The sequence below is a fragment of the Sorex fumeus genome, unplaced genomic scaffold, assembly GCF_029834395.1.
Source record: "Sorex fumeus unplaced genomic scaffold, SorFum_2.1 ptg000164l, whole genome shotgun sequence".
Classification (NCBI taxonomy): Eukaryota; Metazoa; Chordata; class Mammalia; order Eulipotyphla; family Soricidae; genus Sorex; species Sorex fumeus.
The window spans coordinates 225,720-249,239 of record NW_026606221.1 but is presented as its reverse complement, the minus strand read 5'-3'; the positions used below and the strand labels follow the sequence as shown (position 1 = coordinate 249,239).

The following is a 23,520-nucleotide window of genomic DNA, read 5'->3' as shown; positions in this document are numbered from 1 at the left end:
AACTGCATGTCTATGCATAACCCTTTGCATCACGCTCAGGAGCACATGAGTCCCTAAAAGGCCAAGGGAGAGTATGGAGAAGGGAGAGTATGGAGACAGGATAGACCATGTTAGACTAGGTTTTCTTTTCTTTTTCTTTCTTTCTTTTTTTTTTTTTTTGCTTTTTGGATCACACCTGGCATTGCACAGGGGTACTCCTGGCTCGTGCACTCAGGAACTACTCCTGGCAATGCTCGGGGGACCCTATGGGATGCTGGGAATCGAACCTGGGTCAGCCACGCGCAAGGCAAACGCCCTCCCCGCTGTACTATTGCTCCAGCCCCTAGCTTTTTTCTAAAATAGCAAAAGTTTTTCTAAAATAGCAAAAGCTCACTCCAGGCGTACAAGGTGGAGAAAAAGAACCCAGGCTGAATATGGTGGTGTTTCTTCCTGGTTTGTTTTCTACATGGAAAAATCAAGAAGAAAAAAAATCTTTAAAAAAGAAATCTATATTTTCAGGCTGAAAGGACCTAGCACAGTGAATAAGATACTTGCCTTGCACGTGGCGGACCCGGTTTCAATCCCTGGCACTGCACAAGATTCCTGGATCACTCAGTGATCCCTGAGTGCAGAGCCCTGCACGCCACTGGGGACAGCCCCCAAACAAATAAAAGTTGACATTTTCTCCTGGAATACGCAGATTTTAAGTTTAGAAAGCTTAAGAGTGGAAAGATGAAGGTATAGGAAGTCAGGAAATGCCTGTGAATCCTACTTCATGGCCCCAAGTTTCAGAGAGTGAATGGCTCTCTGGAGATGGAGATGAGATTCATATATTCAACTTGGCAGAACTTTTTGTTTTCTTCTCCTCCTTCTCCTTCTCCTTCTCTTTCTTCTTCTTCTTTTTTTTTTTTTATTTTTGGCCACACCATGCTCAGGGGTTCCCCCTGGGTCTGCACTCAGGAGTCACTCCTGATGGTGCTCCAGGAACCATATGGAATGCCAGGGATTGCACCCAGATGGTACTGGCTGTACTTGGCTATACTATTGCTCCAGCTCCACAACTTTCTTTTTTCCTTTTTCTCTTTTTCTTTCTTTATTTTATTTTTTTGGTAAGGGAAACAAAAATCTCTCAAAACTGGAAAAAAAAATACACGTGTAAAATAGTGTGGCAGTTCCACTCACTTAGCAACTTTCTAGAAATCTCACAAGACGAATGCTTATTTTTCGCATCTCCAGACTGTAATTTTCTATCTCTGGAGTTTAAAAAGTACTTACAGAATCAGCTTCAACTTCAGCTCTCTCTTCTTCCTTGATGGAAACTGCCTGCTGACCTTAAATGTTATAGCTACACCCATATTTTCTTCATTTTTAAAAAGTGCATGTGCAAGTGTGCACGCACACTCACACACACACACACACACACACACACACACAATCACATCCTCTCAAACACCAGGAAGGCCCTGCTTCATCAAGTGTCCAGGCACCCCTGAGGCTCCCAGCCCCCCTGTCCTAAATAATGGGGTATGGGGGCAGGGGAGTCCCAAGGATGCTCTGGACGAACTGTTGAGAGGAAGCCCACGTGACAATCAAGCATTTCACCTACTTGGCGAAGCCGATGAAGTCCTCGTGGTTGGTGTTGATGTAGGAGACTTGGATGTCAATCAACAGTAGCACCTGTCCGTCAGAGAGAAGCCCTTCAGAGACACCCCAGAAACAGCCCCAGCACAGAATACAGTGACCCCAGTTTGGCCCACCCACCCCCACCTTTCTGTGCTCTGAATGACCCCCTAAGGAGAAGGGAAAGCTTCTGGGGTGGGGAGGGGCGGGGGTCTGTCTTCCCTCTGAATTCAGAAATTAAAGGTGCCTGGAGGAAGCAGAGCTGAGGGCCAGCCAATGAAACACAGTGACAAAGACGACCTTGATGCCAACTCCAGAGCATGGGAGGGGGCCAGGCGATTCAGGCCTGAGGGTTTGGGGCCCTGGGGTGGGAGTAAAGGGGCAGAGCTCAGGGCCTTGCCCTCCCCAGCCCCTGCTTTTGGGTTTCTCCTCATTTGTTCCAGAGAGGCCTGGGAAGGTGCCCCCAACCCTGGGGGACTCTGGCCGCACCTGGTCCTTGGTCTTCCCTTCTCGCTCCCGAATGTGGTTGGCGACAATCCTCTCTGTCTCCTCACAGAGTCGGGGGAAGTTCGCCAGCTGCGGGGACAAACAGGCCTGAGTGTGGCGCTCTGCCGGGTCACAGCCTCCCAGCACAGCAGAGAAAACCCCAGAGCCCCGGTCCCAAGGACCCCAACGAGGATGCACCATAAGTGAGTTTAGGATGTTCACCCAATTGCTTAAGAGCAGGAGAAGAGCAGCTAATTCAAATGCACACTTTCTTTTTTTTTCTGCTTTTTTTGGTCACACCCAGCAACGCACAGGGGTTACTCCTGGCTCTTCACTCAGGAGGTGCTCAGGGGACCATATGGGATGCTAGAAATCGAACCCGGGTCAGCCGTGTGCAAGGCAAACACCCTACCCGCTGTGCTATCGCTCCAGCCCCACAAATGCACACTTTCTGGTTGAAGCATCCCTCCCCGGGAACCGGGTCACAGAGAGCAGTAGGCGCTGGGCAATCCAGAAGTTTCTGACCATCCTTCCCACAAACCTCCCCCTTGGGCAAAGTTGCTCCCTCACCAGCTGGGCTCACAATAGGGGAGCCATGAGACTCTGCAGGAAAGACGGCGGGTATGGACAGATGAGCACTGGCTGGGGAGTTCTGCCACCCGAACTCACTTTTTTGGAACACTTCTTCACAGTGTTGATTAATTCCTGCATGACCAAGTCCACACTCTTCAAAGATGGCCCTTTCAGCTTCACAATCTGCTTTTTGACTATTGCTTCGAACGCCATATCTGGAGTGAACAGCCCCGTCCTGCACAATTGAAAGACTGAGTGACAGCCGAGCTCTTTGGAAAACAATTTTGGCCTGCCACTTAAAACGAAACATTTGTCACCCTTGCTTAAAGGTCACAGTGATCTGTTCTAACCACAGTGCCATCTGCAAAAGCACCTTGATCCCACTATTCTGTAACAAATCCCATTATATTGTTGATCAACATTACCAAAAAATAATGTATTTATTATTCCCAAAGTATTTATTTTAAATAAAAATTTAAATAACAAAAATAAATTTAAAATAAATAATAAAAAATTTTAATAAAAATTAAATTATAGTTTTTATTACTTATTTATTATTCCCAAAGTATTTTTACAGCCTGAAATATGGCCTTTAAATATCAAACCTATTTTGTCTCATCTCTCTGTTTACTAACAATATAGAAAAAAATACTTGAATGGAAATGGTGTCCTAAATGAACATTTATATTTCTAAAGTATTCGAAAAACAATCTTCTGTCTTGTATAGAATAAGCACTGATCTGCCGGGAGTTTTTTTGTTTGTTTTTTGTTTTTTTTGGGGGGTTGCTTCTTTGTTTTGATTTGGGCCTTGGTGCTCAATCACACCTGTGGGGCTCAGGGGACCATATGTGGTTCCAGGGATCAAAACTGGGTCAGTTGCATTCAAGGCGAGCTCCCTACCAGCTATACTATAGGTCACTCGGCCAATCTGTATTTCTTTTTTTTTTATCCTCTGCTTTTCGGGTCACACCCAGCGATGCTCAGGGATTACTCCTGGCTCTGCACTCAGGAGTTACTCCTGGTGGTGCTCGGGGGATCATATGAGATGCTGGGAATCGAACCCAGGTCAGCCACGTGCAAGGCAAATGCCCTACCTGCTGTGCTATATCGCTCCAGTCCCTAATCTGTATTTCTTGAATGCTGAAATGGCCTAGTTCCTTGTTCCAGGAGGAAAGGACTACAGCTGGAGGCCCTGGATGCTTGGTCACACTGTGAGTTTACAGCAATAACAACCATCCAAAGAACCAGGACCTTCTGACATGGCTGCGATGAATTCAGATTTGTATCCTAGCAACCCTTTTTCTTCTGATATGCAGGAAAATAGGAGGTAGGTAAAAACCAGAAATTGACTGGAATGCACTGCCGAGTGTTAGTCATCACATCTGACAAAATGGAGCTGGTGAGGAATTTTGAAACCAAATAACGGTGCTGGCTTTGGTTAAGCAAAAATGTTTTGAGCGCAAAAATGTAATGCAATTTGAGCATAAAATAAATGCAGTTCCCCTGCATTTATCAGAGAATCGTGTTCACATCCCAGTTCTGATCAGTTAAGGAGCAGGATGTGAATTGTAAACCCAACGTCTTGAGGATTGGACAGGGAATGGAATTAATCAGGAACTCAGAAATCTTGTTAGTTGGAGAGAGTCTGCTGATTCTAAATGCTAGGTAATAGATATTTGCTCCATTTGTCTCTGCAAATACTCATTCTCACCGACGATTTGAGCCTCCGAGGCAGATTTGAAAATGAAAGATCCCTGAGTGGAGGCTCAGGGGTAGCCCCTGAGCACCGCTGGATATGAGCCCCCCAGAACACACCAAAAAACAGTAATTCCCCTCCAGAGCTGGTTGCTGGTCGCCTCCCTGGAGTTCCAGCCATACTCTGTGGACAAGAGCTCACAGGAGCAGTGAGGGCTGAAAGCCCAGGAACCCACGCCAAGGGCACAATTTTGCTCAGGCTACTTCCACGGGGTCTTTGTCAGGGGAAGGGGAAGGGAAGGCACTCACCTTATGCCGTGGATGTTTTTGATTGCGTAACTGATTTCTCTGCGCAGCTCCTTCTCGTTGAACTCCATCTGCAGGTGCAAAGGGAGCTGCCATTAGGACACTTGGTTCCTCGGGACAACAGACAGGGCTGAAAACTGCAGGACGGCAGCCGTGTTGCCTTGACTGCTGATAGCTGCCCTTCCTAATCGGCTTGTCCCAAGCTGAGGACAAGCACAGCACCTGCGGAGGGTTCTGGGAGTCTAGGTGGGGGGATGTGAACTCTGTCAGAGAGAGGAGGGCCAGTCACGAGTGAAGCCTGCAGCTCACGCACCTGTCCACTCCTCTGAAAGACGTCGAACCTCACTCTGGTCCCTGAGCGTAGAACGCCACAGGCTGATGGGTAAATAAGAGTGTGGCCCGAGGGGAGATGCCAACTGTCCTTCCTGAGACTAAGACAGCCTGGGCTTTCTCCCCTTGCCCCTTGAACCACCAAGCTCAGGGCTTTCTCTAAAGGGAAGTTAATACTAGTTTATAGAGCCAGTGCAGAAGAGAAGGTACTGGAAGCCTGATTTGCTGGAAGTCCAAGGCCCCTGCTGTGTCTTTGGAAGTGGGGGAAAGGTGTCTCAGATCTTAAACCTGGGATGTGGGGTTCAGGCCCCAAACCCAGGCCTTGGGGGTCTCCAGCCTCCCTGACTGCCCATTTGCTCCTCAGCGTATTGGTGCCACAGAACAGTGATGGTTGTAGTCCCCGTGGTGAAGGCACCACGGCTCAGGCTTCACCACGCTTCCAACTCCATCTCCAAGCTCTTCTCGATTCCTGAGTTCTCGCCCGTCATCCCCAAGTTAGCTTTGAGCCAGGCTGGGACCCGCGTCTGTGGGCTGTGTTTCCAGAGCGCCAAGAGCCGGAGTTTATCTCTTTCCTTAGCGCATGCTAATGAAGTTCTCTATCTACCCACCTGCCTCCTCCGCCTGGCCCAGGCACCCACTCTCGAGGGCCTCAGCATCACTTAGTCGCCCACAGGACACGTCACACCGGAAGCTTCCATCCTGGGCGATCTTCTTGTAACTGGTGCATGCACACACGCCTGGCTCTTCCTCAGTTTCCCCGATGAGAGAGCTACTCGCACCTGCTCACTCGAGGCAAACCACTACCTTGGAAGGGGTCTGGAATCTTCCTCGTGTCCACAGGTCTGCTCCCCCCCTCCAGGATCACCCATGGGACCATTCCTCTCCTCTTCACCGGACAGGAAGTCAGGTTTGTTTGTAAGGACTTCTCCTTGGTCTCAGTTCTTTCCTCTTCACCGGCGGTTCTCCCCAATTTCGCAAGCCTCAGACCCCATCAGTAGCGCATCTGGATCTATCCTAGCTCTGGTCCTACTGCCTCACTCCCCTCTTGACAGTCCAGCTCCAGAAGGTTCTGTGAACATTGTCAGCCAACTCAGTTCAACCACTCCTAAAACCCTGGCCAGGCCTGGCTCCCCATGATCAGAGGTTTCCCCGCTGCCCCCAGAAATAGGGAAGGGACACTGCCCTGGGCTGCACACTTGTCCACTCCCTCCTCGTCTGCCTTGTGCCCACAGAAGGTGATGGGGAAATATTTCTCCATTAGACACCAGAGCAACATCCTGGGAACTCAATGAGTCCCTGTAGAAGTCATTTAAAATGACACCAGGTCCCATTAAATTAAAAATCAGAATCGTCAGTATGAGGATCACTCTAGAACTCGAATCCCTGAACACGGGGGCTTCCAAAGGCCAAGGCAGGCCTCTACCTCCGGGGTAGGTAATATTTCATGAATCATTCAGAGGCACAGACCATGAAAATCTCTGAGAGGAAATGGGGAGGGAGGGGAGAGAGGGAAATTGGTACCAACCTTTACTATTTCAAAAGGAAAGCGTTCGTGGAAAATACGATTGATTTTAGCACCCCCTGAGAGCTCCAGGGTATCTACTTGGTCCCCTGACCCCTCGATTCTCTTCTCAAAATCCACAGCAAATTGCTGAACCATCCTACAGCGGGGTGAGAGAGAAAAAATTGAAGGGAACATGAGAAGCTCTGCATTCCCTCCCTTGACAGACTTTTATTCACCCCAGAAGCTTGATACCGGGGAGGGCAGTGGCATCTGCTGGCAGAATCAACTCTGCACCTTCTTCTCCACTCTAGGTGGGAATCCTCAAAACCCACATCGTGGAGATGAAGCTGAGACATTTAATTGGCACACATCTTGCAAATATCTGCCATTTAAATGCATTCTGCCCAATTCCATGGCAACTATTAAGTGGCATTTAAAGAGCATGTCAATAAAGAATCTTTGCATTAGCAATGTGGGGGTGGCGGGTGTAGGGGGGCACCGTTGAAAGGCCCACATTAGGGCATTTGTCTGGCATGTGGCCAACCCAGGTTCAATCCCTGGCATCTCATAGGATCCCCCAAGCACCGCCAGGAGTAATTCCTGAGTGCAGAGCCAGGAGTAACCCCTGAGCATTGCTGGGTGTAACCCAAAAAACAAACCAAAAAAATCTATTAAAAAGAATTTAAAAAAAAAAAAGGAAAAGAAAGCCCCACATTAACAGCATGACCAAAACGGAAGATCAACAGTCAGAGGTGGCAATGCCAGGTCTGAGTTCACAGCCCGGTGCCACACAGCTCCCTAAGTTCTTCCAGGCCAGAGCCTGGGGGCCCCCAAGGCTGAGGAGCGGCACCCACATGACGTGCAGGGCTTGAAACGACAAGATCCTAAGTACAATAATATGGAGCGAAGCTTCTAAGGGATCATCCTTTGTACAATACTGAGGACATTCCCCAGAGCTGTGTCTTTGCGTGCAGACCCCAGGGCCAATAATAAAATCCACATTTGAGGGTCCGGAATGATAGTACAGCGAAGACAGCATTTGCCTTGCACGCAGCTGACCTGGGTTCAATCCCCGGGATCCCATAGGGTCCCCCAAGTACCACCAGGAGATTCCTGAGTGCAGAGCCAGGAGCAACTTCTGTGCATCGCCGGATATGACCCCCAAATTAAAAAAATAATAGTAATAATAACAACAATAAAAGCCAACAGAGCTGAGTGACCATTACTGGTTTACGCCCCCCCCCCACTTGAAAAAAACAAAACATGGGCCCTGGGCTCAACTTCTAGTAGGAGGGAAAGAGTAAGAGCCATTCTGCGAGAAAACTGGTTCCTGGGTCACCCCCAGACCCGCAGTCACTTCACCGGCTGCCTGTGCAAAGCAGAGCTGAGAGGCAGGCCACCCCAGGGGCAATCGTGGTGGACCCCGCTGGAGAGAGAACTCACTGCAGCAATGCTTTGGTCTTCCTGGTGGGGTCCTCCGGCTTGAAGTTCCTGAAGGCCTCCACCTCGTGCTCGATGGACAGCAACTGCCCCTGCAGCTTGTTCCGGAAGTTCGGCAGGGTATCCCGGATATGGTTAGTGAGTTGCTGCCAAAACGGAAGAATCATGGTCGGACCATAGGAGACACGGATGGGCTCATGAGCGTGACAGATGCCCGTCCTAAGCATTTCCCTGATGGTGACACACTCCTCCCGTTGGCTGCCTCTCTGGAGCCTCCTGACTCTCCGTCCTTGAGATCCGTATTTCCTGACCTCTGGAACTGCCTGCTTCGTCACTGACCCTGTCCCCACAGGGGCACCTCCTCACCTGATTGAGGACCTTCTGCAGGTGTGGGGTGCCCATGCGGTCAGCGATGTGCCTGTAGGCCGGGTGCGAGAGAAAGAACTTCCTCTCAGCCATCATGGCTGCCTTGATGTCCTTCTTCCCGTCTATGTCCTTCTGGCTCCTGTTCACCACACCAATGTAGCCTGCAACAGGACACAAGCCAGTGAAGTGGGGGAGGACAAGCTGCATGGCTGACATGACGGGGGTGGGGGGAACACCTCACATCAGGACCTCACGTCAGGCTGGCCAAGAGAAGCTCATGCTGAGGGCCTGAGGAACAGCACCCTGAGATGCTGGTACGCAACCATGACCACAGGCCATGGGGCTGGAACAATAGCATAGCGGGTAGGGAGTTTGCCTTGCATGTGGCTGACCCGGGTTCAATTCCCAGCATCCCCGAGGGCCCCCTGAGCACCACCAGGAGTGATTCCTGAGTGCAGAGCCAGGAGTCAGCCCTGTGCATCACCGGGTGTGACCCAAAAAGAAAAAGAAAGACCACAGGCCAAGGTGGTTTTGACATCAGCAGACAAATGCCGCCTACATTGTCATTTTCAGGTGGCAGTCCCTCAGCAATTGTGGGTCATAGCAGGCCCACTCAGGAGAACAGTTACACCTCCCTTCCATGGAAAGGGACACTCCACAGAGGTCCACTCTGAACGCCTCCTTCACCCCTCAGAAGCCACCCCACAAAACTGCCATCTCCCCGTGGTTGCCGCCCAGTCCATCCCCAGAGTGCGGTCCACGTGGTGTTCTGACACGTTACCCCTGCGCAGGGGCAGCAGCTTATTCTCCAGGACATCCCTGGCGTCGGTCCCTTCATCCATCAGATCCAACTTGGTGATGACTCCGATGGTTCGCAGACCTGCGTGGTCAACAAGCCCGACGTTACACTGCATGCAGGAAGCAAATGAGGAGTGGAGATCCCACATGTCTCCAGGCTCCATGACAGCCCACCGTGTCCGCAGCTTCCTCCTCCAGTGTGCCCACACATCCCTGGGGTGAATACACAGCCCTCACTATGGGCTCTCAGGGTTAGTGCCTCTTAACTCTCACAATACTTCCTACTTGAAGTCCATTGCTACAGTATTTGGTCTACCACACCGAGAGAGCAAAGATGGAATGATCAACCTACATCTTAAAATTCAACAGGGCCTGAAGAGATGGAAGAGGGAAGAGGCATGTGGACAAGCCCAGTATGATCCCAGGTACTGCATCAGGTTCCCTAGCCCCACCAGGAGTGACCCTGAGCACAGAGCCAGAAGTAAGCATTGAGTACCAACCAGTCTAGGCCCCAAACAAACAGAAAAATGCACTCATGGGGTTTCTGATTGCTGGTCCTGCATACTAGATGCTTGAATGCTGTCGCCATATCCGTACACAGAGAAGGCGAGACAGAGAAACCCGTCACCCTTCTGGAGAGCCAGAAGAGAAGTCACAGGGAAAACTGTGTACCCCCAGAAAATTTTGCAGAGAGAGGTGACTACGGAAACAGGATGTCCAGCGGGAATACTTTCTACTTGATTTTTCTGGGAAGCAGAAATTGCTGGACGCAATCCAGTCTCTTCATCAAAGATAATGCAGTTACATAACCCAAGTTACAAAGCACCCCTGAGAAGAAGGTGTGACTTTTCCCTTGATGTTCCCCACTACCTGCATCCTTCTCACCCCCAACCCTAAGCAACTGTTTATTTCCCTGAGCACAAGTCATGCCCCCACCTTTATCCACCACTCCACTCACTCTGGCCTCCTCACCTTTGGCATATTCTCTCCAAACACCCTTTCCTTCCCCCTACTCCCTTCTCCTTTCCATCTTCCAAACATCTTTCAAAATACCCAAGTCCTGCCCTGCAAGGTGAAATCAAGTGTCAGCACCTGCACTGTGACCGCCTGATGCCCCACCCAAGGGGCACCCTCTCTTCCAGAGCCAGCACTGGTAAGCCACCACCATCCTAGCTGCTCAGAGGGGCGCCCAAGTCAGAGCGGAAACCCAACCTATGCAGGCTGCTAGGGGGGAAAAATCAATATATTTATGCATCTTCCCCTCAGACAAGAACTAAAAGGCTAGGGCCAGAGAGTGACAGTACAGCAGGGAGGGTGTTTGCCTTGCATGCAGCCAACCCGGATTCGATCCCTGGCATCCCATAGGGTCCCCCAACCACCACCAGGAGTAATTCCTGAGTGAAGAGCCAGGAGGAACCCCCGAGCATCTCTGGGTGTGACACAAAAGCAAAACAAACCAAGAACTAAAAGATCAAGACCAAGGGAGGAACACAGCACTCCTCTGCCATATTCATCGAGGCTGGTCACTGTCACTTGAGAGCTTACTGAAGGGTGCGACCATCACTTCCGCTTACAGATGCAACGGAATCCTCTGTGATGTGCTGGTCCACCTAATTAAGATATGGGACCAGACCAAACCATGAAGCACATTGGCGGTTGCCAGAAAAGGAAAACAGAACACGATGTGCACCAAGACAGCCGCCGTGAGACACAACAGCAGAGAGGAGCGTAAGCGTGTATATAGCAAGATTAAAAACAGGCCCAGGAGCTGAGATGTCCTGTTCACGTATTTATTTACTCATTTGGGGTTTTGGGTGGTATCTGGGGAGGGGGGAGGGAGGAATCAAGGGGGTGTGTAGTAAACATTCTCCGTTTGGAAAAGAGAATGGAATGTTTATTTCTGAAAGTGATTGAACAAGGACATTTTGGGTTTTTTTTTTAATCTATTTTCCCCTCCTATAAATTTTCCATGAATATAATGTGCTTGTTACTTCTGACAGTTCTAAATAATAATACAATTTCCACTTCAGAGCCATTCAAGGATACTATTGTACGGGGAACTCGGTACAATATTGAGTGGGAAAAGTTTACAGTGTGTACAATGACAGGATAGACTTAAATCCAACCTTCTGATAAGAAGACTGATGTAAAGGGGTCTAAAATACCACAGTCATATGACAGGCAGTGAAAACTGGGGGAAAACAAAGTGAAATTGTAGGATATACATAAGAAATGCAGTTTAAAGGCAGGGATATAAATAAACTAAGAGCATGGGAAAGATAAACAGAGCAGACACTACTCACAAGAATGGCAGAGTGGCCCCTTCAACAGATTTCAGAGCAAGGAATATTACCAGTGATAAAGAGGCATTACCATGATAAATAATCACCAATAAATATTATCATGATAAAGTGATCCATTAATAAAGGAGGCAGTACAGCTTTAAATGTGGAAGCAATCTGATAATGGATTTTCAAAACACCAAGCAAACGCTGACAGAACTAAAGGGAGGCCTTGACCACTCTGAATATAGCAGGAACTACCACACTTCTCTCTCAGCAATTAAGGGAACAAGTTAATAGAAGAATCAAGAGGTATCTAAGACTTAAACAACGCCATTAACAATCTTGACCTGAAGGACATCTGTAGAATGAACCACTCAACAGCAGAACATACGTTGTCTACATCCATCAAAATGGAACCAAACTTTCATACACTTAAAAGGTCTATGGTAATACAGAAATCAGCATCAGAAAACTTTCTAGCAATGATGAAATATTAGGCAAGGAAGCAACAGCCTTCTAAAGGAGCATGCACCGGCCAAAAGGAAGTTGCAGGGAAATTCACAAATATTTCAAACCACATGAAAGCTAAATTACCAAAATTTTTGGTACACAGCTAAATACTGGAAGGAACTACAGCTTTGTTTAAATAGCACTGTTAGCAAATTAAAATGTTGAAAAACAGTGATCTAAACTCCAATCTTGAGACTCTAGACAGTGAGGGGCTGGAGAGATAGTACAGGAGGGATGAAGGCGCGAGCTTTGCATGTAACTGATCCTAGTTCTATCTCTGGGACCACACAGTAACCACGCATTGCTGGGTGAAGCCCAGAGGCCTCCAACACCACCAGGGTACCCCAGGCAATGCCTGGCACTGGAAGGCTCAAGCAGCATCTCCTTCCCAGGCCTCACATTGAGTGAACAACTGGCAGCTGACCAAGAATCACCAGGAGTGCCCCAGGGGGCCCGTAAGCACCGCTTGGGAATGCCCCCCAAAGTAATAATCTAGACACAGAATCACCAACCTAGTCTAAAGAAAGGGACAATAAGGGAATAACAGAGAGTGGAAATTAGTGTAACAGAATACAAATAAGCTCTGATTAAATGCAGGAACTGTGCAAAGGTCAACACAATTATTTACTCTTATTTGTTGACTCAACAAACTGGCAATTCCAGCCAGTGAAACAGGGCAAGAAAAATTCTAATGTCTAGGCAGTAAAAAGAATAAAATTGTCTTTTACTCGGACTGGAGCGATAGCACAGCGGGTAGGGCGTTCGCCTTACAAGCGGCCAACATGGCCGACCCGAGTTCGATTCCTCCGCCCCTCTCGGAGAGCCCGGCAAGCAACTGAGAGTATTCGATATGCCAGACACAGTAACAACACAGTCTCCAATGGAGACATTACTGGGCCCGCTCGAGTAAATCGACGATCAACGGGAGGGCCTTTACCTTTACCTTTACCTTTACTCGGACAGCATAGTTATAGATATTTTAATATACTAAAGGCTATTGGAACTGGGGCTGGAGCGATAGCACAGCGGTAGGGCGTGTGCCTTGCACGCAGCCGACATGGCCGACCCGAGTTCGATTCCTTTGCCCCTCTCGGAGAGCCCGGCAAGCTACCGAGAGTATCTCGCCCGCACGGCAGAGCCTGGCAAGCTACCCGTGGGGTATTGGATATGCCAGACACAGTAACAACAAAGTCTCCAATGGAGACCGTTACTGGGCCCGCTCGAGCAAATCGATAATCAACGGGAGGGCCTTTACTTTACTTTACTTTACTTTACTTTACTTTACTTTACTTACTATTGGAACTAATCAGTACGATACATATTGTAAGATTGTAACACAAAACTAAGTTATACACATCTGTGTACTCAATAAAAAATTGGAAAAGAGTCTTTAAATACTATTTATTATAGCATCTAGGGGCCAGATACAGTACCGTGGGTAAGGCACTTGCCTTGCATGTGGCTGACACAGGTTCAATCCCCAGCATCCCACAGGGTCCCCCAAGCCCTTCAAGAGTGATTCTTGGGCAAAGAGCCAGGAGTAACCCTGAGCACCACCAGGCGAGGACCCAAAGCAAACAAACAAAGCATCCAAAAATATCAAATACCAAAGGATAACTGAAATGCACAGACACGTAAGGAAAAATTCAAATACACATGTACGCTGAATACTATTGTCCACTGCAGAGAAGACAAAAATAAATGAAAAATATATATATATCATGCTCCTTGATTGGAACCTTTACTACCAACTAAGTCAATTCTCTTTTCTCCAAACTGGCCTATAGCATCGTTCTTCAATAAAAATGTAACACAGTAAGAGAACTCTCCTACATCTAAACCTTCCACTAATCTGTAACCACATGTATTTATTTATTTGTAAGTAAGGTAAGTCCATCACCCAGTTACGACCTGCTGAATAATGTGGCTTGCATTGTGGTGTATACACAAGCACACACACATTTGTAAAGCCACTACTTTTTGCTCCTGTCTTATACCCATGAGCCCTCACACATATCCTCAGCACATGCACACACACACACGCACACACACACATACACATATACACACACACCCTGACATGCATGTGCACAGATGTGCACATGTGTGCAGAAACAGAGAACATGTCTAGGCATAGACCCACATGCAAGAGGGAGTAGGAAGTGAGGATTTTGGATCCAGTGCTGGTGCAAGACCAGCTTTGGGGTTTTTTTGCGTTTTTGTTTGTTTTTTTCTGTTTGGTTCACACCCAGCGATGTGTGCCCATGAACACACCTGTGTGCCGACAAGACCCATACCAATGCACGCTTGTATGTGAGTGCACACGCTTGGCTGCAGGCTGAAGCACCATGGAGCTGTTCGCCAGCCCCACCATGTGGACTTGATGGAGGACCCCCTGGAGGGGCTGTGGGTGGGGGGGCGCTTCAGTTCCATGGCTTTTGCCTCAGTCCATTCTAGTGGCTCCCTGCCACCACCACACCCTAGCCCTTTAAAATTGGGCTTGGGGCTGGAGCAATAGGACAGCAGGTAGGGCGTTTGTTTGCCTTGCACACTGCCTGGGTTTGATTCCCAGCATCCCACAGGGTCCCCCAAGCCCCACCGCCAGGAGTAATTCCTGAGTGCATGAGCCAGGAGTAACCCCTGAGCATCGCCAAGTATGACCCCAAAAAGCAAAAAATAAAATAAAATAAAATAAATAAAACTGGGCTTGCACCAGCGCTGGATCCGAAACCCTCCCATCCTACTCTCTCAAAGCACAAGCTCATTCTCCCCATCCCGCCAACTCCTGCCACGTCCCATCACTGCTCTTGCGGCTCCCCCGAATCCCATCACCGAGCCACCCCCTTCCACCTTACATGTGCCTTCGTGCTGCTCCCATCCCTTCTTCCATGATTCCACAGTCCATCCTTCCCATTCTGCTCCAGCCGCTCCAACCAGGGGATACTGTGAAACTCTCTCCCCCAGCAGCTGCGCATCCCTGGAAATCGGTCCACGGGGACCCGTGTCCTCTTCTGAAGATGCCCCCCTCTCCTCCCTTTCCTCACGGTGGTTGTGTGCAATCCCTTTCTCCTCAAGTGCCTCACAGGACCCCCTTCACTCCTAGGCTCCCTTCTGCCTACTTCTCTCGGGCCTTTCTCAGCCAATAGCCTTGCATCCTCTTGAGAGAAGAATCTCTGTCAACAAGGCCCCCGAATTCTTCAAATACCTCTCAGATATCTGCAAATTAACCTCTATCTGCATGGGCCGACCTAGTGCACACTTGGCTCAGGGGAAGAAAAGAGTTTGCCTTCTCCTTGAGGTACAAGAGCACAAGGAATGCTGGGGAAAACTGAGGGAGGAAAAAGGGAGGAAAGGAAGAATGAGAGAGAGAGGAAGGGAAGGGAAGGGAAGGGAAGGGAAGGGAAGGGAAGGGAAGGGAAGGGAAGGGAAGGGAAGGGAAGGGAAGGGAAGGGAAGGATCCTCAGGTAAGTCAGGGAAAGATCTTACAGAACTCTAGGATCTTATTAAAATTTTTTCTTAATGTCAGTGTTCTATTTATATGATCTCAAAGTAACTTTGAATCTTGTTTGGTTAGATGTTCGACGCCGGTTTCTAGAATACACTCCCATTTCAACTTGCAGTGGCTAACGGCAGCGTTACAAGTTCACAGTCTATCAGAATCCGTGAGTTTGAATTGCACGTGCTTAACTTGAATATCAAAGTCACTATTAATTGTGTGCCTTTAAGGCCTGAAAACATGAGAACACACCTGTTTGTTCTAGACGGTTCAAATCAATTTACCCACACTTTGAAGAGCAACGCAATGTGGCCATTCGTTGAGAGAATTCCTGACAAAGATTTGCTAATGGGCACTGAAACTGAGAGTCGTCACACTTTATTATTTTCTAACCTCTTTTATGATCTTTCTTATAAAATGGGGTTTCTTTTCCACAATCAAATTTCTACCCTCACACGGAGAGTATCATGCTGAGTGAAGTGAGTCAGAAGGAGAGGGACAGACATAGAATGATTGCGCTATTTGTGGGATATAAAAAAAAAAAAGCATAATATGAGACTAATCCCCAAGGACAGTAGAAACAAGGGCCAGGAGGATTGGTCCACGGTTGGAAGCCTGCCTCAGGTTGCTGGGGGACAGGGCAGTTGGGACAGAGAAGGGACCGCAATGATAAAGCTGGAAATGGTCACTCTGCATAAGAACTGTGTGCTGAAACTAGGTAAGGAACAGCACCCAAAAGGAGAGAGAGAACAAAAGGGAATGCCCTGCCACAGAGGCAGGGTGGGATGGGGGGGATGGGGGGTGGGAGGGATACTGGGACCCGTGGTGGTGGGAAATGGGCACTGGTGGAGGGATGGGTACTCGATCATTGTATAACTGAAACCCAAGCACAAAAATTTGTAAGTCTACTACTGTACCTCTTGGTTTGTCACTAATAAATTTTTTTTAAAAAGTAGGTAAGGAACAAGTATGATAACTTTTCAGTATCTGTATTGAAAAACATAATGCCCAAAAGGGGAGGGGGGAGGCGGGAGGAGGGGAGAGAGTCAGAGAGAGAGGGAGGGAGGGAGAGACAGTGCCTGCCACAGCGACAGGCTCGGGGGAAATGGAGGAAAACGGGGAACATTGGGAAATGTACACTGGTGGTGTTGCAACATTGTAAGACTGAAACCAATCATGAACAAGGGTCTATCTCAGAGTGATTCAATAAAAAAATTAAAATAAATCTTTTTTAAAAAAAAGAGTATTTCCAGAGGCTGAATATTAAATGGATTTGGGCTATATGGACTGGATTAAAGTTATCAGGCTTTGGGAGAGAAAAACTAAACAAAACAAATTTCTACCGCCAAATTACTCCCGCAAAGCGACTCAGGCACATTTTAGATGGGCTCAAACAGCATGTCGACAGTGCCCCCCAGTGGTCAGGGGAGGGAAGGCGTCAGTGTAGGTGGTGCTGGAGAGCACTGGAGGTAGAGGGAACGTCTGCTTTCCTCAATCTCAGTCAATCCCACTTTAATTCATACAAATAAAGACTCTATGCGCTAGGTACTTTCCTCCCAACAGTCTCAGACAGGGAAATGCCGATATCAACTCTAAATAACTCACAGTGACACCGAGGCATGAGAAAGCGTGTTTCCTGCGAGTAAACCCAATCTTGGTGGACGTTTTCCCACCTGTTCCGGTTTGCGGGTGTCACACACTCACCCTGAGGGTCCACTTCCTTGGCCAGCTTCAAGGCGTCCGAGTTCGCCAGGTCGGTGTTGGCAGGCGTGACTGCCAAGATGAGGCAGTTCTCCCGGGAGATGAACTGCATGATCATGTCTCGGATCTGGTACTCGATGTCGGGGGGCTGGTCTCCCACGGGCACCTTGGTGATGCCAGGCAGGTCGATGAGGGTGAGGTTCAAGACTGCAGGGAGAGGAGAACAGGGGTCCTACATGGGCAGCCGCCAGGCCAAGAGACGCTGACAACGGGAGATCCCCTGACCCTCAGGCAGAGAGCTGCCGGCTTGGCTCACGGGCCTGCGCATGTGTGCTGTAGAGTTGCCTCTGCCTTCGCGACATGATGACGCCATCACAGGACATGGTAGGGACCTATTTGCAGCCAAAGGCTTTTCTCCAAGCTGTCGATCCACCCCTTTCCCGAAGAAAGGGCACACGCGGACTCCCTGTCCCTCCCGTACACTGCCTGCAACACGGCACCCATTCTCAGGACACTGACAGAGGACCCCACAAGGCACTGGGGAGCTATTTCCTTGGGGTGATGCCAGGAGGTCTGGTGCCAACCAAGACCAGGCCCGCGGGGCAGCAAGGGGATGAGCAGAGCATCGCCACTAATAGGCTGTGACTCTGGCCTGCAGCTGGCTGTCATCCAACTACAACAGTATGGGTGCCAGGCCACCCTGGGGGAAGCTTATGGGTGCAGCCTCTGGTCATTCAGGCTCTGCTTTTCAAGATCTGGGAGGGGCTCTGGGAAGAATCTGCCCACATAAATGCCCAGCGCGCAGTGAAGCTTCCCTTAGCCCCACCCCAGAAATGGGCTATATCGCATCAACATGGCTTCCAGAGAGGAGGCAGGAAGGAAAACATCACTGCTGGCTCCTGGGGGGTGTGTAGATGGGAGTAACCTGGGATGCACGGTGGTGGCAAGGACACCCTGAACAACCACGCATGCTTCGAGCACCTGGGCTGAGTCACAGGAATTACCCTGGGCATTGTCATGCATTCCTCTCTGGAGTGCCTGTGAGAAATGGCACAGTATCGAATGACACAGTATGGCACAGTATGACACAGAAATAGCACAGTATCGAATGACTGCTTGATTCTGATGGTCCCGGGAAGTCATCTCTGCCTGCCTCCACACACACAACTCTGGGGGCTCTCACAGCCCACCTTTGACGGCCACGCCCGACCCACCCTACACAGTCCTTCAGGAGAACAAACCGGCCTCGCCTCCACTCACACAGTTCACGGAGAAAGGTCTGGGGGTCAAGAAGCGACCCTGGGTGCTCCCACTTACCGTGTGGTGAGTAGACCCGTAAATTGATCGGGATTGGGGAGATGCCTTTGTTCATCCCCGTGACCCGGTCTGTCTCTGCTTCAATCTCATGGCGAACTTCATCAAAATCCGTGAACTTCCTCCCTTTGCAGTGCAGGAATTCTCCATATTCTACAAGAAACAAACCAATACCACCTAAGATGGTGTTCCAAATAATAATAATAATAATAATAATAATAGAGGCCGGAGGGGCTGGAACAATAGCACAGTGAGTAAGGCATCTGCCTTGCACGCAGCCAACACGGCCGACACAGGTTCAATTCCCAGCACCCCATATGGTCCCCTGAGCACCGCCAGGAGCAATTCCTGAGTGCATGAGCCAGGAGTAACCCCTGAGCATCGCCGGGTGTGACCCAAAAAGAAAATAAATAAAATAAAATAATAGAGGCCGGAGCAATAGTACAGTGAGTAGGGCGCTTGCCTTGCACACAGACCCAGGTTCAATCTCCAGCATCCCATATGGTCCCCTAAGCACTGCCAGGAGTAATTCCTGAGTGCAGAGCCAGAAGTAACCCCTGCATATTGCTGGGTATGACCCAAAAAGCGAAGAAGAAGAAAGAAGAAGGAGGAAGGAGGAAGGAGGGAGGAGGGAGGGGGAAGGAGAAGAGGAAGAAGAAGAGGAAGAAGAGGAAGGGGAGAGGAGGAGGGGGGGGAGGGGGAAGAGGAGGGAGGGGGAGGAGGAGGAGAAAGAGGAGAAGGAGAAAGAGGAGGAGGAGAAGGAGGAGGAGGAGAAAGAAGAGGAGGAGGAGGAGGAAGAGGAGGAGAAGGAGGAGGAGGAGGAGGAGGAGAAGAAGAAGAAGAAGAAGAAGAAGAAGAAGAAGAAGAAGAAGAAGAAGAAGAAGAAGAAGAAGAAGAAGAAGAAGAAGAAGAAGAAGAAGAAGAAGAAGTTGTTGTTGTTCCTGGGGTTACATGCTGAAGCATCCAATATTATCTTTGGTCAGTGAGACAAGAGAAGCCAAACAGTAGTCTGTAAACAGCACCACTGAATACTTTAGAAATGCTTGACAATGTACAAATGTGAAGGGTGTGAAATGTGCTCATTTCCGGAGAGCCAATCCGGCTCCAGAAACTGTCACTGTCACTGTCCTCCTGTTGTTCATCGATTTGCTCGAGCGGGCCCAGTAACGTCTCCATTGTGACAATTGTTACTGTGTCTGGCATATCGAATACGTCACGGGGAGCTTGCCAGGCTTTGCCTTTCGGGCGAGATACTCTCAGTAGCTTGCCGGGCTCTCCGAGAGGGGCGGAGGAATCAAACTTGGGTCGGCCATGTTGGCTGCATGCAAGGCAAACGCCCTACCCGCTGTGCTATCGCTCCAGCCTGTTAGAACACTATATGACTGAAACCCAAATCATGAACAACTTTGTAACTGTGTAACTCATGGTGATTCAATTTTTTGAAAGAAAAAAATAAACACAGAATTTTTGCTATAAAAGATAGATAATAAACCACCAGTCTAATAAGTAACTTAGTTATTTCTTGGTGGGTGCTCCCAAGCAGTGGGTCTACTCCTGGCAACATCTGACCTATCAGGCCAGATGGCCAGTTCTTGGCCAGTGGTGCTGGGGGTCTCCAGGGAGATAACCAAGATAACCGGCAGTGCTCAGAGGGTTATGAAGTCCTGGGATTCAAACTCAGTCCCCGTACAAGCAAAGTATGTGCCCTTGAGAGTTGAGCTATTTTTCTATATCCTCGAATAAGCACTATAAAGAGAATTTTGACTGTCCAAATGATAAAACATATCATATTTGATTTTCAAAAAAACAACATGTCAGGGGCTGGAGCAATAGCACAGTGGGTAGGGCGTTTGCCTTGCACGTGGCCCACCCAGGTTCGATTCCCAGCATTCCATAGGGTCCCCAGAGCACCGCCAGGAGTAATTCCTGAGTACAGAACCAGGAGTAACCCCTGTGCATCGCCAGATGTGACCCAAAAAGCAAAAAAACAAAACAAAGCAAAAAACAAAACAAAAAACAACATGTCAGGACACACGCCGAGACTATGTACTCATCCCTTAGCCTGGCCCCTTTTCAGTATCACCATGGTGATGCAATGCTGTTCTGAAAATAGTTTCCAAAGGCAGGAAGGTTTAGAAGCAAAGTTTGCTTAATTCTTTAAGAAGAAATAAGACGTGGGATATTTCAGCTTTAAAATACACTATCTAGGGACTGGAGGGATAGCACAGCAGGTAGGACGTTTGCCTTGCACGCGGCTGACCCGGGTTCGATTCCCAGCATCCCATATGGTCCCCTGAGCACCGCCGGGAGTAATTCCTGAGTGCAGAGTCAGGAGTAAACCCTGTGCATCGCCGGGTGTGACTGAAAAAGCCAAAAAAATAAAAATAAAATAAAATAAAATAAAATACACTATCTAAATCGCCGCATCAATTTTTGCAGTGTAAAAGTTACGTCCTCTGCAACGTTCACTGCTTTCAGGGGATGAAGACGCCGCCGGCGGAGTTAGGCACTGCCAGTTCAACTCCATGGCATTGCGCATGAATGACGCACTGTGGTCTTCCTTATGCCCACTAGATGGCGCCCTCGTTCCGTCCCTGCAGGGAGTCTGTCCTGGCTCTGTCTAAGACCTTAAACCTGTGAGTGCAACTTTCAGGTTACACTCCTGGAACTCTCTGAATTGAAAGGCTGACAGAACTGTGTGCCCTTTGAAGAGGAAGGTCCCAGAGACAGACTCTGGGGACACACAGAGGCACTTGCCCCTCCCCAGGCCTGCCAAGCAGTTTCAGAAACTGGAGACACCGCCCAAGCCGGAGATGAGTCTCCAGCCTCCTGCAGATTAAATTCAGGAGATGAAACAGTAAACAACGTGTGCAGGACAGATAAGCGCTGCAGAGAAAAGCAAGCAGAGGTGTTGGGTGCTGGGTGGCCTTATCGCGTGCTAAGGAGACGGCTTTTCCGATTGAATCGAGTGACATCTGAGCAAGGCTCGTGGTGCAAAGGGCATCCTGGCAGAGGGCCCGCAGCAGGCAACGCCTGGCAAGCCCGAGAACAGTTCAAGGAGAGGAGGAAGCTGGGGCAAAGGGCTGCGGTGTAGGTTCAAGACACACACACACATGCACGCACACATGCACTCACACATGCATCACACCAAGGCCTTGGCTATCTCTCCTTGCCATAAAGAGTCCTGGGTCAAGGGCAAGCATGATGTAAAATCAAGAATAAGGGCTGCTGGGATTTATATCAGATGGCGAGGAGATGGGAAAAGAGGCTGTCGGGTGTATGGAGGTGAGAGAGGATGGTTTTAGATGGGGGTGGGGAACCGTGGCAGTGGACAGGAATGGGCAGAATCTAAGACACTTTGGAGAGGAAAAGTCAGTGGGATATGCTGACGGGTTAAAGATGGAGCGTAGAAAAGAGGGTTCATGGTTCATTTCAAGGAGTGCCAGTTTAGGTGGCTGGAGCGATAGCACAGCGGGTAGGGTATTAGCCTTGCATGCGGCTGATGCGGGTTCAATCCCCAGCATCCCACAGGGTCCCCCAAGCACCATCAGGAGTGATTCCTGAGTGCAGAGCCAGGAGGAACCCCTGAGCATCACCGAGTGTGACCCAAAAAGCCAAGAGGGGAAAAGGAGTGTCAATAAAGAGATTTCCCAAGAAGATCTTGCATGGGGCCAAGGATGCATTTCAAGCGACAAAGCCCTACCAAGTACAAAGCCCAGAGTTCAGTCCCTGGCACCACATGGCCTGCTCCCCCAGGACCCCTAAGTATGACCTCTATTTAAAAAAAGAAATAGGTCCTCCGTAAAGGTAAAGGTAAAGGCCCTCCCGTTGATCATCTATTTGCTCGAGCGGGCCCAGTAACGTCTCCATTGGAGACTTTGTTGTTACTGTGTCTGGCATATCGAATACGTCACAGGGAGCTTGCCAGGCTCTGCCGGGCGGGCGAGGTACTCTCGGTAGCTTGCCGGGCTCTCCGAGAGGGGCGGAGGAATCGAACTCGGGTCGGCTTGCAAGGCAAACGCCCTACCCGCTGTGCTATCGCTCCAGCCCTCCAGGTCCTCCGTATGATCCAACAATTCCATTCTTATCTATCCAAAGAACACAAAAGCACTAATGTGAAAAGCTCTGTGGACCACTGAGGTCACTGCAGTGTGCTACTGACAACAGCCAAGATCTGGAAATGACCCAATTACGACAAATGTGTAATCAAAGGCCGACTCTGCCACCCCGTGCAGGGTTCCAAGTCTCACTATATTCTAGCAACTAGTATCGAGCGCCTCTTCCAACACCTTCCACCCAGTCTGCAGACATATTTTGGATTGAATTAAATATCACGCCACCCCAGCCGCACATGCTAAGGGAAAAGGCAGCTCAGATAGAGAAGGGAGCACCAAGTAAAGGGTGTTGGGAGGATCCTCCCAGGATGGGAGATGTATGCTGAAAGTAGACTCTAGACCGAACATGACTGCCACTCAATGCCTCTCTTGCAAACCACAGCACCCAAAAGGAGAGAGATAGAACAAGGGGGAATGCTCTGCCACAGAGGCAGGGTGGGACGGGGGGGATGGGGGGGTGGAAGGGATGGTGGGATCAGTAGTGGTGGAGAATGGGCACTGGTGGAGGGATGGATACTCGATCATTGAAACCCAAGCACAAAAATTTTTAAGTCTACAAATGTGCCTCATGGTGTTTCACTAATAAAAATTTTTTTAAAAAAGAATTATTGGGGGTATGGTGCCACCAGCAGGTCAATCTGTACCTGTGAGGTGAGTGCATCAGCAGCCTGATGGCACCATCAGGCTTTCAGATACCCCAAAATTGCTGCTGTGCCTTTGGCCAGACCCCAAAAACTTGGGGCAAAGTTTACCAAGAAAGTAAACGGCCAAAAGTTAGGTATGTGGGAGACACACCCACAAACCACCTCCGGCTCAGCTATATAATTGGAGGCATGGCCTCTCTGGTTCCTGATTGAACTATTTAACAGCCATGATCCCAGAGGCTCAGAAACTAATCTAGGAACCCAAAAGCTTTTGGCAGAAATGTGTCCTGTTCCTGCAGTAGGTTACTGGGGCTGGGCCACTCCAGGTGGGAATAGGTTTCGTGCCTTGGCCTGCTCC

The 23,520-nt window shown here is 49.2% G+C and overlaps 1 protein-coding gene across 5 annotated transcripts in view; it reads right to left on the bottom strand.

Annotated features, from left to right (window-relative positions):
* Positions 1-23,520, bottom strand: part of DNM3 (dynamin 3) — a 270,137-nt gene that overhangs the window by 194,327 nt on the left and 52,290 nt on the right. For all 5 annotated transcript variants that reach the window (XM_056107388.1, XM_056107384.1, XM_056107386.1 and 2 more), the window contains exons 3-12: positions 18,407-18,556; positions 17,093-17,296; positions 9,081-9,179; positions 8,300-8,460; positions 7,937-8,079; positions 6,515-6,650; positions 4,663-4,730; positions 2,755-2,893; positions 2,089-2,175; positions 1,586-1,656 (exon numbers count right to left, since the gene is read on the bottom strand). In XM_056107388.1, coding sequence (XP_055963363.1) covers positions 1,586-1,656; positions 2,089-2,175; positions 2,755-2,893; positions 4,663-4,730; positions 6,515-6,650; positions 7,937-8,079; positions 8,300-8,460; positions 9,081-9,179; positions 17,093-17,296; positions 18,407-18,556 — 1,258 coding nt within the window. The remainder of the gene's footprint in view (positions 1-1,585; positions 1,657-2,088; positions 2,176-2,754; positions 2,894-4,662; positions 4,731-6,514; positions 6,651-7,936; positions 8,080-8,299; positions 8,461-9,080; positions 9,180-17,092; positions 17,297-18,406; positions 18,557-23,520) is intronic.